Here is an 18661-nt window from a genome sequence, read left to right on the forward strand (position 1 = left end):
GTTGAAAATTGTATACAAGAGTAATAAAATGACGCAGTTTTAATTCATTTTATATAAAAATAAGTTTTTTCTGAGGCTACGCCGCTCATTGCATGCAACATAATATATAAATCTATAAAAACTTAGACATCTTTATTTTTTCCCTTCAAAATATATTCATAACTAAAAATTAAAACGTTTTTGATAAATTTAAGATGTGTCTTAAGTTTTTGTTTAATCTGTGCTTACATAAAGCATTTTCAATTGTTTTAGAGGCATAAATTGTTTGTTAAAAATATTAGAATTTACTGCCATGAAACTCATACGATATCGTATTTTTAACAATACTTATGTATTTGCCTTTACAAATATGATATTGACTTCAACTGTTTTCATAGTATAATATAAAATAGAGATAATTTTTGGTATAAAAAATATACCCATATCAAAATAGTATATTTTAAATAAAACGTATATAAATTATGTTAAGTTACGAAGTACACACATTTATATTTTTTATTTAGTTATACAATCGTGGACTGTTTATTGTTGTAAATATCTACAAATTCGGAAATAAAAGTTTTTTTCTATTATCTGTGGTTTTATTTTGTCACTTTGTAAAAGCTTTATGCACGAAATGCATAATTTTAATGGATACTAGTCGTAAATATCCCGGTAAAAAGTAAAAAGTAGTAAATATTCAGACTAGGCTATAACTCTGTACCAAACATTCAGATCAGATCAGCAGTTTTTACGAGAAAGAGTTTAATTTTAACTAACAAGGAACATTTATTTATTTTTATTACTAGAAAATTTATTAGAATGCATTCACTTACACTGTCGTGTTTATAATAAGTACTAGGATTAGTTAAAATTTGGACTTTGGAAAAAATCAGTCCTGAGATTAAAAAACTGTTTTTTGGTAGATAGTCTGTGATTAAATTACATAATAATACAAATGAAAAGTGACCACGTATTTATTTATTCATACTTTGAATTCTGATCATCATGGAGACAAAAATAAAACAATTTAGCTTATAAATATATTTATTTTGAATGACTTTATCACAGAGCAAGTAATGGACTTTATCTATAATAGCGTCGCGGTCGACGTCTTTTTTGCATGTTTTCTGCTGGGTACATTTGACGAATTTTCTTAGCGTTTTCAGCTGCTTCATTTCTTACTGAAATAAATAAAACAAGTTAAAAAGATATTCAAATTGTAGGTTCTTTATTGGAATCCATACTTCCATACTAATATTATAAATGCGAAAGTAACTCTGTCTGTCTGTTACTCAATCACGCCTAAACTACTGAACCAATTTGCATGAAATTTGGTATGGAGATATTTTGATAGCCGAGAAAGGACACTCTACCTTTTATTGCGAAATATGTACTACGGGCGAAGCCGGGGCGGACCACTAGTATACTATATTTAATTACTCATGGCATATAATATAATAATGTCTGTCCTTTAACTGTCCAAAAGCCATGTTTTCAAATTCCTAAATATATTGTGAAATAGCAAAGCAAGGCTGGTATTTTTAAGTGCAATCTGGATACCTAAGTTTATATTTTAATGATTACAATGAACATTTAGTTAGACTTAGATCAGTACATAAAGGAAAGACAAACTAGACATACCTACGAAGCGAATATTAAAGTGACTGCAGTACTTACTTATCTACATAATAAAACAAAACTTATTCATAATGCGGGAATCGAACCCGGCCACTTTGAAAACTCCAATTTCTTGTGTAACAAGAAAAATAATAAGGCTGTTTTTACGCATTAATCATAAGATTTAGTAATAGACACGTAAAAATATTAAACTTACGTTCATCAGAGACGTTCTGTGGCATACCGTACATATTAAAACCGATCCCATTACACCCGACATGCATAGGAAATCTCGATTTTGTACATTTATTTTCCATATCCGTTCTCGGATACGGAGTGTAACGTCCTTGAAATAATTCCAAATAATCATTTCCTTGTGGAATTACATGGTTTTTATTAATTGGCCGAAGTTTATACTCGTTTATGTTTTTATTTTGTGAATACAGACCACAAGTTTTAGCTTCATCTTCGTCAATAAATTCGAAATCAGACGAATGGTAACTTAACCTATCGCTATCTAACGATATTGTTTCTAAAAAGTCTGTTTCATCATCGCCAGAACTTATCCTAATAATATCCTCTGCGTTCTCCTCTTTTATATCATCTAATGACATGCTACGCTTTACTTTACTTAAAGTTTCGTAATTTTTTTCGAGCAAAGTTTTTAGTGAAGGTTCGTCTTTGACTGTACTTGTATCTTCATAGCGTATGGGCAATTCGTAGTTATTAATATAAATATGCGCTGCATTTTCACTGCTTTGTGATAAATTAGTATTAGAATGTGATTGGTTGTCCATTGTACCATTTTGAGCCGACAAATCATTATTAAAATCTGCATTTTCATTTTTAAAACGATTAAGAAAATTGTTGAAATCATTTAAATATGTTGCTTGTTGGACGATAGGAAATTTTTCATATTTTGCTGAAGGATTCATTTCAAGAAATTTATGCTTCACTAATAAGTCTGAAAATCTGTTGATTTTAATTTTGTGAATTAGAATAAATGTAGACATTTAATTTTGATACTTATACAAGTATAAATTATAATACACTACGATTACAATATGAATAAATTCTTACCTCAATCATTAATAATTAAGTATTCAATTTTAATTTTTATCATTTAATCGCTAATCTTATTATTAATAAGTTAATGTTATAATAATTAATATCTCCGACGACATTAAAATTCATTAGCCTTCATATTTTGGAGGGAAATATTCATAGACATAGACAATATTTATTTTTCTTCATCGACTACAGCTGATGATAAGCTGATGGAGTGATGGCTGATGCAGTTGCCACTTAATAATTGCCATCTTCAAAGTTAAATGCTTAAAACTAAAATAAATATTGAATTACGACGATTTAAATGCTGGACTGAATATTGTGTGCATTTATGCATAACGTTTTTATTTCAATTTATAAAATTATTTGGGTCCTTGTTCACACATGTAGGTATATGATTGCAGTAATGATAGGTCAAGTAGGTACAATTTAATTGGCGTATCTTTCTAACAATTAATATCAAAGATTGTATCACTAGCTGCAAGGTACCTTATTATAAATAAATAATAAAAATTATGCATAACAAATACAAAAGAATAATAAAAAATAATTTTCGCAAATCGTAAAAGGTTATGGACTTGGTTATGCGTAGTCATAATTAAAATATAAGAAAATATAAGGGTTAGTCTTGTGGTTAGACAGGAAAAAAACAAAACAATACATTTTCACAACTTTTTATTTAATAATAAAATGCAAGTAGGTATATAAATTATTTTAATGGACTATTGTACACCCATTCGGATTACATATTATACAATATAGCCAAAACTATGGCAGTGCCGTGTTGGACATATTTAGTTACACCATAGACAATATTTTTTATAGAATGGAAAAAATGCTTATCGCTCATGGAGCCAAAAGAACTTAAAAACAATTAAACCTAAAGATTATAATATTTAATTTTGATTGATTGTCACTTTTTGCCCGATTTCTTTATACCGCCTTGAGTGAGAGGACCTTTCTGTGTAGCCTTTGCTTTTGCTTCCTGAAAAAACAACATATTTATTAAATAAAAAAAAAAATGTTTTAAAAATACTATTGTGATTGAGTTTCTTTCATTTGTCTAGTTTCTGAGTAAAAAGCTTACTTCCTTACTTTAAGAACACAGAGAAATGTGAAAAATATATGTATTACTAGAGTTATAATAATAATTTTTCAACCAAAAGTGTGTAGATTATTTATCAGAGAATTTTCTCTGTCTGCTAACTGACCAACAAAAATAAATTTTGAACTACCTATGTATTTTGAAATCCTCATACCTCACACAAAAAGTACTATGCAACTACATAATATTATATGAATTAATTACAGTCCACCACGGCAGGTGGCAGAATTATTCATATTAGCCCTATCAAATAAACAAACTTGTTAGTTTAGTAACAACTAGCTGTTCCCCGCGGTTTTACCCGCAGTGCTCTGCTCTAAGCCAACCTTCCTCGATAAATGGGCTATCTAACACTAAAAGAATTTTTCAAATCGGACCTTCCTGTTCCGGTTCCTGAGATTAGCATGTTCAAACAAATAAACTTTTCAGCTTTATTAACAATGATAATATACCTGTAATGCCTTTTGTTGTTCCTTCAATTTCTGCTTTAGCGCCAAGTCATCATCGTCCATCTCTTTTGATGATTTCTTTGGTGCTTTCAACGGTTTCTTCTTGCCACCTTCACGGCCAGACATCTGTGAAAATGGTATCAAAATTATGGTTAAAATCTTTATAATGTATGTTATTTCTAGAAAAAAATAACTGAAAATATTAATATTCGCTATTTTTCAAACAACAACAGTTGCACTAACCAAATGTTTTATTATATGTTAACTAGCATTCCGCCCGTGGCTTCACCCGCTTTCTCTAAAACCTAATAAATTATATACTAAAACCTTCCTCTTAAATCACTCTATATTTTAAAAATAACCACATAAAAATCTGTTGCATAGCATACAAAGGGACATAGGCACAGAGAAAGCGACTTTGTTTTATACTATGTAGTGATTACATACAATGTTCATGCTCTCACAACCTGTATTAACCATACTAATATTATAAATGCGAAAGTAACTCTGTCTGTCTGTCTGTTACTCAATCACGCCTTAACTACTGAACCAATTTGCATGAAATTTGGTATAGAGATATTTTGATACCCGGGAAAGGACATGGGCTACTTTTTACTCCGGAAAACTCCGGTTTTATCCTGGAAATCCCACGGGAACGGGAACTATGCGGGTTATTTGCGACTGCGCGGGCGAAGCTGCGGGTGGAAAGCTAGTATTCTACATACATTTATTTCAGTAAAGTGTCCTTGCATCTTTTACAGACAACAAAGTATGGTTTAATGGTAAGTGTTAATGAGCAACTCATGAACCACAAGTAAAACATAAATTACACTACATTATGTCATCATCTATACATTTATAACAAAATCGTAGGAAAGTCAAAACTGTGCATTGATTATATTTATATTATATATATATATTTGAAATAAATACTCAATAGGGCACGATCTACAATAGATACCGAAGCCAAAAATATAGTTTTTAGAATTATTGTTGTCTGTATGTATGTCAGGGCTAAACTGAAAAAGTACAAAATGGATTTATCTCAAATTTGGTAGGGAGATAGTTTGAAACCTGAGGAAGGGCACAGGATATATTTTATCCCAGAAAGCCCATGGATATACTAGTTATAAGTAAATTTGTTGTATGCATGTTTAGTTAAGAGAAATATACATTTAAAAATGAATGTTTGACTGTAAGGCGTATATGGAATGGTAATTTTATACATTTGATCATGTGATGATCTTCAGCGAAATGTGCACAACACACAAGTGTGTAAACAGGAAGATTTCCATACATACAACACAAGTACGGCCAATCTATGACAGTTTTCCATATAGATAGTTGATTTATAGATTCTTTGAGATGTATGTAGTGTAATATAAGTATATAACATAAGTATATATTATGTATAATGTAAGTACTAAGTACATTTATAACATTGCAAAGCTTTACTTAAATTGTATATATCTATTTATAAGTTTTATATTATGTACTAGCTTCCGCCCGCGACTCCGTCCGCGCGGATGTCGGTCTTCGCGTGGATGGTTATTTCTCCATTTTGAGTACCTCTGTCAATAACATCTTATAAATATCTATTGGACCCAATTCCCAAATACGGCTAGGCCTATAATAATACGCAACGTGTGTTCGCGGTTCTACGGAACAACGTCTATGGATAAAACTGAAAAATTAAGATTAATTTTTTTCTACGTATTTTTCCAGGATAAAAAGTATCCTATTTTACGCCCAGGATAATAAGGTATAATAATACCAAGTTTCATCGAAATCGAACCGCTAGTTTTCACGTGATGCCTTCACATACAGACAGACAGACAAAAATTTTTTTAATCACATATTTGGGTTTGGTATCGATCCAGTAACACCCCCTGCTATTTATTTTTTCAATATTTTCAATGTACAGAATTGACCCTTCTACAGATTTATTATATGTATAGATAGTTTGGTAACTATTTTTTTTACTTTACCTTCATTTTGTAGTAAAAAATGTATGATATTAATTGTAGTTGTTTTATCAGCAGAGTTTATTTATTATTTAAATAAACAAAGCAGCATATCAAAATTAGTTTAGCATTTAGCGTTAAACGACATTTCATACTCAGAATATGCCGGTCTGAATAAATGCATGATTAGATTGTGTAAAAAAAACAAAAAGTAGCTTTGTATTGCTAACCTAGTATGTAACAGTAGCGGTACTAACTTACTAGGCAATAACCTTATTTTATACAATTTTTATTATGAACAAAGGTTCAAAAGGTCCAAATTTCTAAATAATCGCTATACTATGTACTTACTTTAATTAATTTTAAAGATATGCGTCCAATTTAACTCGAATTAAGCACACGACACGATTTCGGATTTTGTAAAAATGACAAACGCCAAATAGTGACATTGACATTGAAATTTTGATTGACAGATAAAAAATAACGTAAAACTTATGAGTCTATAGAAAAAACTACTGCTAGATCTGTGGGAAAAAGATATTATAAAAGTCTGGTTCACAGAACAGTAAGAACATAATAGAAGTGCGATGTGGGCGTGGCCCACGTGTCACTAGTAAGGTAAGATCACCTAACTCGCTCTCAGTTGTGCGCAGAAAAATATTCGAGTCGGTTGTCAGCTGTCAAACCTTATTTCCATATTTATTCATTATTTAGAGCGTGTTGTTCGGTATTAGAGTGGAAAAATGATAGCAGACGAAATAATATCAGCAATCGAGGCATTTCATACCATCGGTAAGTCTTATTTTAATTTATTTTAAATATATTTTATGTTACAACTTCGCTTGTCGTAATTTGTCAAAAAATTATAAAAATATTAAGTCAAAATGAACCTTAAGCAATAAGAAATAAGTACTAATATAGATTGAACAGCAAACAAGACTTTCTGGAATATTATTGCAATAAACAAACGAATGTCGGATTAGTGATGCATGTGGCGCATATCGACAGTATCGATACTTTAGAAAAGACAAACATTATAAATATTAAATTTTATTCTATTTTTCCTTAGCTTTCATTTGCCCCTTTTTCTTTATAGATTCGAAAGAGCCTAATTTAAAAGAGAAATGGATAATAAATGCAACGTGACGAGTTAACTGGATGCCGAACAGCAATAAGCAGTCTAACAAAGGCCACCGATACATCAAACCTACGGCAGTTCCAAGATTTAAAATAATGCATATTTTCTGTTTGTTTTGTAAATATAGATTTATACTATTCTATTCCGTTTTTTATTTAAATATAATAATATGAAAAGACGTACTTAGTAGTAATAAACATACTCCAAAATGTGACACATTATCCTATACTCATATAATAGAAAGAAAAAAAATGCACAAAAATATATTTATTTGTGAATTATCGATAACAAGGCTGACATCCCTTAGAGCATAGCATCAGGTTAATGTCAAGTTAATGTCATTAATTTAGAGTGACACAAATTTCAATCTTATCTTTATGTGTAGAGGTTCAAAGTTATATGTATTGAAAACCAACGCCCTCTGTTGTGGAATAGCTGAATGTTTTCGAATTTGGAATTTCTGAGCAAAGAGAAACAAAACAGCTAATATACCTAGGGATGTTATACTAAAATAAACCGTAACTTGGTTCGTTAGGGTACATATTGAAATGCTGAATTTATAACCTAAGTCAGTTTTTACTCAAATTAAGCTGTCCAATCAAAGGCATAGTTTACTTGTAGTGTACTGTATAACTATCGGTTTAAATGTGTGGGTTTGGCGACACTGGTTTTCATACTAATTATGACATTATAGCACTTCTATTATGTTCTTACTGTTCTGTGGTCTGGTTATTTGAAATATTTAAATTATAGGATATAATATTAAGTGCTTTAAAATGCTACGATGTAAAAAAATATAAATGTTATGGAACGCATTGAGAGGATTGGTCAAGAACATTAATTATTCTTGACCAATCCTCTCAATGTGTCGTCTCACCGGTCTCACCGACATAATAAACTTACCAAGAAGATACTTACACAGTTGACAGATATATACTACGTATACTTACCTATTTATATCTATGGCATACAATTGGCCTGCGACATTTATATCCTAAATTCAAATTAAAATTCAAATAATTTATTGCATACCAATACATTTTTACATATTATTAGCAACCTTATGCAGGTATTGCAATACAATCATAATATTATATTTAACATATATAATTTTCTCTGTGATTTACATCTTCTATTCTCTCTGTAATATAAACATGAATCGCAATGGTATAACGCGCATAACTCGAGAACAGCTTTGATTCGGAACCGATTTGATCAATTCTTTTTTTATTCCTTAGAGTATGAGGTTCTTATGGAGAGAATTAATCGTAAAAATGTACCATGGGCGAAGCCGGGGCAAACCGTTAGTAATAGAATAAGAATAAGAATAGAATAAAATAAATTTTATTAGGCACACCAAATTACCACCACCAACACAAACAAAGAAACAAAAAACAAAATCAAAATACACTCTTAAAATAAAACAAACATAAAAATTAAAACTAATATAATTTGTGTGGCGACTGGCGACCTAAAGGGTAAGGCCGCTCAGCATATGCTATGCCGATGTGGTCAGCATAGCGCTGGTTTTCAGGGCCCCACCAGACAACAAAACGCTTAAGTCTAAAGTGTCTCTCTCTGCTATCGGTTAATTAAACAATTAATTTAGAAAAAAAAAATAATTATATGTTTGCATGTATAGAATATAATATAATACGATTATATACGATAATAGGTATAATAAATTTCTAATCTGTGTAGTCAAGTGTTCATTATTCATAATGCACATTGAATATAAACTAAACAGCGATTTTAATGGTAGGTATAATTTCTGTATCAGGATGTACAATTCACTGGATTACACGTGTAGACCACGCGACTACTGTAGGGTTAATGGCCAATTAGGTGTAATTATTCATGAATAATTATTATGATACTCACACAATTATTCATCATCACAATTATTATGATACTCACTTCCAATGATATAAGTGAAAAGGCCTCTTCAAAAGGCCGATCTTCAAAAATCGCACGACTTACAAAACAAACAAATAATAATTATTATTGATACTTACTGTATAGGACATAGGTCAAAAACCAGGTTGGTTCACAAATCCTGGAACAGTCTCGGGACCTGAGCTCAACATTAAGGCCTTAGATTGAGGGCTAATTATTGCCGAATATCTACAGCACAGATAATACAACAGTAAAAGTTACATTCAAAAGTTTCAAAGAGTACGAATAAGGTTCAAGTAGGTCTTCTAATAGTGTCAAATTTTTAAATTGCCTACATCACCTGCTATGACCCAATAAAAATTGGGCTTTTACGTTTTAATTATTGCAAGTTCTTAATTAAACTGCTGCGTCAAAAACTAGTAATTTCCATACGCTTTGAACTTCCCTACGTGATGTGAAGTCGTTGCCATGAAATTATTAAAAAAATAAGGCGTAGTCTATGAATAAATGTAGGTGCAGTTGAAGCGTGTAACCAAGTATTTCTGTATTACGAAGGTACTAGGTTGCCCTTTGATAGACCCCCATCCTTAGTTCGATAGATCAGGGTTGGCACATGAGTATATTTTCTATTATTTAGAATGAAATATAATCAGTAAATCGTAATTGAATACGAAAAATAAAATATACTTATTAATGTATTTATAGAGGAGTGAACGAATTTAATATTTATATTATGTGTTCAAAGTTTTTATTGTATATTCATTTCCATCCCACCTGATCAAAGGAACCCTATAAAAGTATAGGTAATAGGTGTCAGGTCAGTACACGATCTATTTCTTAACTACCTACTTACATATCATTTTTTTTTAAAGTAACGATGTGTAATAATTATTATAATAGTTTAAATTCTCAATGTCAGTTATCTTAGGACGTAATAATTTTAAAATGAACTCAGTAACTCTGTATAAATTCTGTGCAAAATTAATATTTTGATGATTATAATAACAGACTTATGATTCAATACTATTACTTCCAATCACAATAATAAGTATTAAATGAATAAAATTTACGGTTTTCTAGACAAAAAAAATGTAAAAAATTTTTTTTTAATTACTCAACCTGTCAATTATTTTTTCTAATCTACCAGTGGCATCCCTAAAGCTAGACTCCCCTAGGGTACTACAACAATAGAACCGTGGGGTAGTAATTAAAAAAAAACGTGATACGAGGCTAGGGTGTGAATTTTCACGCGTTTCCACTCAATGCGTGACATATAGGCTGTTTGTGGACTAGGCTGTATTGATATTTGACAGTGACGTTTATTATATTTACCGCCAATGGGCTATTCTTAAGGAGAAAAAAAGTTGAGTTAGATAGGTAGGTACTTAGTACATACTTACCATGGAATAATTTATTTATCTACGCCTTAGCAGGCGCGTATTCCAATTAAAAATATCGTGATTTTACAGAATTAATATAAATTAAAGTAGCGCAAGCAAAAAAATTAAGTACCTAACTAATTCAAATTTGAAGAACTTTCACATTCATTGGTTCGAGAATCGAACATGGTGTTTCCCCTGAACACTTTTATTTTGTAAGCTACGCTACCGACTATCCACCGTTCTATTACCTCTGAACTCTTTCTTACATTCTAATATTAACTATATCCACAAATAAAAAAGTACCTACTTTAACTATATGCATGTTCACTATAAAATGGTCTCGAAATCTAGCACGAAATAGTTTCTTTTTGTTACAGCTAGGTAGCCATTTTTTCGTGAAATATTCAAACTTTTAACGTTTCCTGATACAAATTTTGTAGTACCTAATGTATACTTAAGTTAATAAATAGATTCTCAAAAGTAAAAGAAAAAATAAGTGGTTAAAAAAGAGCGTTTTTATAACCTGTGTCGTTTCGTAAAACCGACGTGAGACGTCTGAAAAACGCGGCGTTATTTACGTTCATGAGTAAAATACCAATACTATAACATCACTGAAGTAGTATTTTTATATACTACGCATGTCTAACATACTAAATATTTATACGTAGGGGATTGAAGAGACATTTCAATCATGTTAAATAAATTAATGTACATAGAATGTTTTTATAATAACTGAGATTCTTTTTTAAAATTAGAAATTAATTAATTGAAATTAGAAAATCATTTTTTGTGCCTTATCATTACGCTCGTTTACTTACTGACAAAGGTAAAATTAAAATAAGGTAAAAATAGGTTTGATAGATAATATTTGTATTTTGTGCCTTTGCTTCTCGGTGTTCAAGATTTTCATCTGTTGAAAAATATTGCGTGACTGTATTCAGCGCCCCGCGGTTTCATCCGCGCCCGTGAATGATTTTTTCCTAATGTTCCTGAGGGAATATCGGTATGAAAATAGCCAAAGTTACTCTTTATAACATCTATATAATAGCTATCTTTCAGTGAAAGTCCCGTCGAAATCGGTCCAGCCGTTCCTGAGATTAGCCGGAACAAACAGACATATAAAATTTGAAAACATACTATTTTGGTATACATATTATAATATATACAGTGTATACATAGGTACATGCATATGCAATTTTCAGAATAAAAAAACAATGAATCCAATTCTATTATTGGTATACATTACGATAGTAAATTCAGCTAGGTACATCTTACCACTCTGTTATTATTATATACTAGCTTTCCGCCCACGGCGTCGCCCGCGTTTTCCAAGAAAAACCCGCATAATTCCCGTTCCCGTGGGATTTCCAGGATAAAACCTATCCTATGTGTTAATCCAAGTTACCCTCTATATGTGTGCTAAATTTCATTGTAATCGGTTCAGTACCTACCTTGTATTTGCGTGAAAGAGGAACAAACACACGCATACACATCCTCACTTAACTTTCTCATTTATAATACTAGATTTCCGCCCGCGTTTGCAAAGGAAAACCCGCATAGTTCCCGTTCCCGTGGGATTTCCGGGATAAAAACTATCCTATGTGTTAATCCAAGTTACCCTCTATAATATGTGTGCTAAATTTCATTGTAATCGGTTCAGTCGTTTTTACGTGAAAGAGTAACAGACACACGCATACACATCCTCACAAACTTTCGCATTTATAATATTAGTAGGAGTAGGATAAGATAGCAGCTTATAAAAATATACCTACTGTATGTATTTTCCCATACCTAAAACATAAATTAAAATGCAATACATAAATCAATGAGAATGCAATTATAAATAAAAAATAGTTTAAAAAATATAGAATACAAAACTCAGCCGATAAAAGATATTACAAAATGAATATCGCTTATAAACCATTTTTCATTTGTGCTTCGCAAACAGGAGAGCATTTTTAATAAATCCCACTCGGAATCTAAAACTAAACTGGTTGAAATGTTTCATTTTATGTACCTACACAGCAAAAATAGTTTATTAAAAAGTCAATACCTATTTGTTGAACCAAAAACTGTACGGTTTGTATACGCAGCGATAGCTTGGCAACATTGCGCAACGTTTTCAGTTGTGGTAGTGAGATTCAAATACCTTTGTTTGTTTGAACGCGCTAATCTCGGGAACTACTGGTCTGATTTGAATAATTATTTCGGTGTTCGATAGCCTATTTATTGAGGAAGGCTATGTGCTATATATCATCAGGCTAACTAACAGAAGCAGAGCCACGCGGGTGAAACGACGGAGCGCAGCTAGTTAATATTTTTAATATTTTGATTTCTTTATCATATGAAAAACAATGACAACATAATATAGGTACCTAACTGTGTAATAAAATAAAATATTCTCTGTAATTATTAAAATTGCGATCAATAAAAGTCTCTATGGTTCATTTATTTGTTGATGGAGACCTCAGAATTACTTGATAATCTGTCGAAATATTTTTTGTTAATTAGAATTGGGTAACTGTAGTTCACTAGAACGGTCACGAGCATAATAAGCCGTAAATAATTAAAATAAACACATCTAAACACAAAAGTCGCGCCACAAGTTGCCACCTATGTGCTACGCCTTAAACCCACCATTTGTCGTCACTGAAAACCTATTTACCACCGCACATAAGGAAAATGCGTACATGTGCTCAAGTGTGCGTGAGTTGTGCGTATTCCGTTATGAACGAGTGTGCGTGTGCGTTGGAACACGGCACGGTTTGGGATCTCGTGACGCACGTGCTTTAGGATATTGTAAATTCAAATTACAGACAGGTTATAAGGTAGATATTACATTATATTATGAAGAAATATGTACAATTTTTGAAAATGATTAACATTTTTTTTATTGTTTTGCGTTTATTTATTTGAATAAAAACTAAAAATGGCTTAATTACATGAAAATATGTAGATCACAGATGTAGATATGCATGTACGAAATACGATTTATTATTATTATGCACGTACATTCGAAATAATCATATTGCTTATGGTCTATTTCAATATGGCAAAATTAATAAGGGTTGTTAAATTTGAAATACTTGATTTTTTTGTGGATAATGTAGTGAATATTTTGCAGTACTATAAAATATGATAACATTCATCTTCAGATGATCCCATAATTATTATATTGTAGTCATCTGTCTGATATTACAATAAATAAGCAAAAAAAAACTACGGAACAAAATTGATCGATTTTATTAATGACTTGAAACTGAGCACGTACTAATATGTATTATGTAGTACTTACTTACCTCATATACTTAGGATTTCCTATTTGAATATTAGGTACCTATATTACAAGGATTTATGAAAAATAAAAATTATATAGGTACCTACTAATTAAATAAATTAAATTGAATACAACTTAATAGAACCACGACAATGGAAACACACAAACTTCTTGAAAAGTGCGTAATATAAAGCAACAGTGTGCTTCCCTTTAAAACCCTGTCAATGTGTGCAATGCGTATATACTTCACACATACATAGTTAAACAGATTAAAAAAGCGGTATAATTACGAGCAAGTAGGTTGTATATTATTTTAATTGTGAGGTTTATTTTAATGACGCAGTTAATTGAAGCAGATTGAAATGTGTTAGAAAATATAAAATGGCTGTATGAGTTATTTCAATGGCTCACTTGGAAAAAAAAAACGTTTGTAAATTGATTATGTTGGTAGTCTTGACCCGTTTTCTTGAAGAGTTGCAGTTAGATATTATGAATCTATACTAATATTATAAAGCTGAAGAGTTTATTATGTTTGTTTGTTTGAACGCGCTAATCTCAGAAACTACTGGTCCGATTTCAAAAATTATTTCGGTGTTAGATAGCCCATTTATCGAGGAAGGTTATAGGCTATGTATCATCACGCTAAGACCAACAGGAGCGAAGCAATGCGGGTGAAACCGCGGGGAACAGCTAGTAATGAATATATACGATTTGAGAAATAATGTTGAGTCTACCTATTATTTTTTCAACTTGAGAATAAAAGTAATTTCTTTTGGTAAATTAATACGAGTAACTACTCTGAGTACACAAAAATAATTTTTAAGTATATTTAAAATCTGTCACGGTTTCACCCGCATTGCTCCGCTCCTGTTGGTCTTAGCGTGATGATACATAGCCTATAACCTTTATAGGTAACTTTATAGGTATGTTGATAATTAAAAATGTAGAACGAAACGAATGTGTAGAACAATGTTACGATTAAAAACAACTTCCTCCTTTTTTGAAGTCGGTTGGAAATAATCTTAAGTTAATTTTAATGACGTGTACAAAAATCTTAAAATGACAGACAGACAGCAATATCGTTTAAATACTAACTAAACTAATCATATAATATCCAAAATGTATTCGTAAAACTGATGAATTGTAAATGAAGGAGCGACATTTGATTTGAAGATGTGTCAGAATATAAGAAATTATCATCTTACTCCTATCCCACATCCTATCCTATTAATATTTTATACGCGAAATGATGTAAGAATGTCTGTTTGTTAATCTTTCACGCGAAAACCTGAACGGCATTTGATGATACTTGGCAGTGTCAAATGTCATTTGAAAATATAACATTTAGGTACTTAGCAATTCCTTTTTATTTTACAACGACCTGACTATAACTACAAACTTTATTTCTAAACATGAATTAAACCTTATGACGTCACAAATAGATGGAATCGATCCTATTCTAAGTTGAATCGTATTGTAATTTTCTTGAGGTTTCGATATCATTAACAACTAGCTGTGCCTCGCGGTTTTACCTGGATTGCTCAGCTGCTATTAATCTTAGCGTGATGTAATAAAATAGCCTATTGCCTTCCTCGATAAATGGACTATCTAATACTGAAAGAATTTTTCAAATCGGAACCGTAGTTCCTAAGATAAGCGCGTTCAACCAAACAAACTCTACTTTATCATATTAGTATACTAGCTTTCCGCCCGCGGCTTCGCTCGCGTTTTCACAGAAAAACCCGCATAGTTTCCGTTCCCGTGGGATTTCCGGGATAAAACCTATCCTATCTCTCAAGTTGGATCGAACTGCACATGGTGTGCGAATTTTATTATAATCGGTTATGTGGTTTAGGAGTCCATTGAGGACAAACATTGTGACACGAGATTTATATATATTAGAAAAAGATAGACTACCAAGATGGCTTAGATGGCTAGTCAATATGTGCGAAGTTAAAACAAAACAGCAAACGTAAATATAGTTCTACAATGTAAAGCATATTTTTCTATGAGACACAAGTGGGCGTGTGTCACACCGAATAATTTGGTCTAGGATTATTTTCTTTTACTTTTTAGGGTTTTTAGGACGTTACAAACGTTCTATGGAGTCAATATTTTGTGTTAAATAATTTCGAATTAGGTAATTTGTTTTTTAAAGATCATGCAGGTGACGTTAATTTTATAGTTTTAGCTTGAATCAGAAAAATTGTGTATCTATCGCGGTATTTGCAAATTAGTCGTGTTCATTTTTATTTTTATTGGTTTATTTTTATCACAATATCGAAAATTTTACATGCTGTAGTTAATAGTATATGCAGAGATTTAAACTTTTTTTCTTAATAATATGAGCGCGCATAGTTAAGCTCTTTTTGTTAAAAATAGTTTCTAATTATTATAGATATTTGTTAGTACCTAGGTATTTGAAATCTTATTTTTTCTAGCTCACGAAGCGAAGATTATCCAAACGGTGTAACACACAGCCTCCATAAAGGCGTGTGTCGCTAAGTGCATGCAGGAGCGAGCGAGCCTTCAAATGCAATTTGCGAAGCTGTGTTTATGTAGCGACTTCCTTTTATTTCGACCCCATTTCCGCGTAGCGATTTAAGTTGTTCTTAAAAATGTTACGCTACGGTGTGATAGGGGGTTTACATGAATTTCGATAAGTTGATTGATATAATTATTTTATTTTTCGTAATGTGTGCGGAAAAGCGAGTTTGAATCCTGCTTATGTACTGTAAAGTTTTACTATTTTTGAACCTTTTTAGTTAATAAAACAAAGGCTGGAATTTTTGATAATATTTTTTTATATTTTCTTAAGTTTTTGGTCATGTTATTTCTGAATTCTGACTGAGATGCTCGGATTTGTATCTAAAAGAACAATGATTATGAATACCTAAAAATTGTCCCTAAATATAGAGATATTTAAAAAGAAAGGTTTGCTTTATAGCTATCGTTTACTTTTGGCTCTTCACTAAACATTTTCCCATGGAGATAAATTATGAAATTTCATAACATACCTATAGTTAATTCTGTGTTAGTTTTTCTTACAAGAAAACAAACACATTAAGTACTTATTAATTTCGCTAGATGATCACGTTCACGTCAAATGCTACGTTATGTTTAAAATTCTACAAATTAATTTTAAATTAAAATTTTATATTAAAATGCAAACCCTTGAAAGTTCATGTAACTGGATCTCAGAAACAACGTAAAACTTGTTAACACCCTGTTCCCATATTATTATTTTACAAATAATAATTATTAGAGTGTACTCAACAACGCTCGGATAGATTTCAAATGCAATTTGCCTTCAAAGGCCTATCTTTTATCTAGGATACAATTGTAGGCATAGACAATACTCTGTTTGCACGGACGCCTTACCCCTAACCCCTTTAAAAAATTGCGTCTATGTGAGGGCGTTGACCTCTACCCTACAAGCACTTATAGGTTAGCAAATGTCGGTGACGTCCGCCATTTTGGATTGCAAAATTTTTTTAATTGGATTTTTTTTTTCTAATTTGTGTAAGCCGTAGGCTGTGGCTAAGGCAACTTTTCGCACTATTTTGGCTTTCGACAAGAAATTTTGTTAAAAAATGTGGAAATTTCGACATTTTTTTTTCAACGTGCAAGGATGTAAGTAAGTTAATTATTTAATAAGATGTAAGTTAGTAATTTGGTTAATTGAATGTTATTGTTATAAGCTCTACCTAGGGTAGGCACTACAAGCACTTATAGGTTAGCAAATGTCGGTGACGTCCGCCATTTTGGATTGCAATATATTTTTTTTAACTGGATATTTGTTTTTCTACCTAATTTGTGTACGGCTAAGGCAACTTATTACGCAATTTCGGTAATTTTTTGCAAAAAACATGTCAAAATTTTAACGTGCAAGGATGTATCTTGGTATTGGTATTACCTATTCGATTCTTTGTAAAATTATAATGTAAAAATAAAATTATTTATTATAATACGTAGGTTAAATATTCGTCAGCAGTAATATATGGGAATTTGTAATAAAAACTTACCTTACATAAAAATCACATGTAACATAATCAAAGTAGGTACATTTATAAAGATTATCAATACGAAGCATATCATTTTCAAGTTAACATTTGAAAATTAAAAGTAAGCTTATTTGAGACTAGATCTTTGCCCGCGGCTTCGCACGCGTTTTCAAAAAAAACCCGCATAGTTCCCGTTCCCGTGGGATTTCCGGGATAAAACCTATCCTATGTGTTAATCCAAGTTACCCTCTATATGTGTGCTAAATTTCATTGTAATCGGTTCAGTAGTATTTGCGTGAAAGAGTAACAAACATACATACACAAATCAACAACTTTCGCATTCAATATATTAGTAGGATTTATTTCCCGATTTTTTATTTAGTTCCATTATCCATAATATGGTGTGGGTAATCAAGCACTCAGAGATACCCAATAAATCACTACCAAAAAGTCGTGGCTATCGCAACTAGTAAAAAACTAAAATATACTCTTTTAAACCTATAAAGATCTTGGTATTGCTTGTCGAAAATTATCAAAAAGCCCTCGATTCCATTTAATTGGGTATTAATGGTCGTAATTGCCACATTTTCCGGCTTTGCCGAGAAAAAGGGAATTTTTTCCATACTCCATTTAGTTCGGCCCACATAGCGCTTAATATATCGGCACTTGATATACTTTGTGTGGTCTAAACGAATTATTTGTTATCTGCATTTCTTGTGTGAAATAAAATCTATTCTCATATTATAAATCTGAAGAGTTTGTTTGTTTGAATGCGCATA

General features: G+C 31.3%; 2 protein-coding genes across 2 annotated transcripts; both read right to left on the reverse strand.

The window, feature by feature from the left end:
• Positions 1 to 1065: 1065 nt before the first annotated feature.
• Positions 1066 to 2396, reverse strand: LOC123703945. The gene is made up of 2 exons (XM_045652157.1): positions 1817 to 2396; positions 1066 to 1163 (listed from the first exon to the last, which is right to left on the reverse strand). Exons 1-2 carry the CDS (start codon positions 2394 to 2396, stop codon positions 1066 to 1068), a joined length of 678 nt encoding a protein of 225 aa, XP_045508113.1.
• A 929-nt stretch (positions 2397 to 3325) lies between these two features.
• LOC123704039 (translation machinery-associated protein 7 homolog) lies at positions 3326 to 6630 on the reverse strand. Its single transcript, XM_045652293.1, has 3 exons — positions 6537 to 6630; positions 4225 to 4347; positions 3326 to 3652 (listed from the first exon to the last, which is right to left on the reverse strand). The coding sequence occupies exons 2-3, from the start codon at positions 4345 to 4347 to the stop codon at positions 3581 to 3583; spliced, it is 195 nt and encodes a 64-aa protein (XP_045508249.1). The 5' UTR covers positions 6537 to 6630; the 3' UTR covers positions 3326 to 3580.
• Between the last annotated feature and the right edge of the window lie 12031 nt (positions 6631 to 18661).

This window comes from Colias croceus, chromosome 28 (genome assembly GCF_905220415.1).
Source record: "Colias croceus chromosome 28, ilColCroc2.1".
NCBI lineage: Eukaryota > Metazoa > Arthropoda > Insecta > Lepidoptera > Pieridae > Colias > Colias croceus.

Excerpts from the sequence above, each read along its gene's own strand:
- LOC123703945 (XM_045652157.1), bottom strand. The coding sequence starts at position 2,396 with ATGGACAACCAATCACATTCTAATACTAATTTATCACAAAGCAGTGAA. Across the intron at positions 1,164-1,816 it reads ACAGAACGTCTCTGATGAAC|TAAGAAATGAAGCAGCTGAA; the intron begins GTAAGTTTAATA and ends TATTTATTTCAG.
- LOC123704039 (XM_045652293.1), bottom strand. The coding sequence starts at position 4,347 with ATGTCTGGCCGTGAAGGTGGCAAGAAGAAACCGTTGAAAGCACCAAAG. Across the intron at positions 3,653-4,224 it reads AACAACAAAAGGCATTACAG|GAAGCAAAAGCAAAGGCTAC; the intron begins GTATATTATCAT and ends TTGTTTTTTCAG.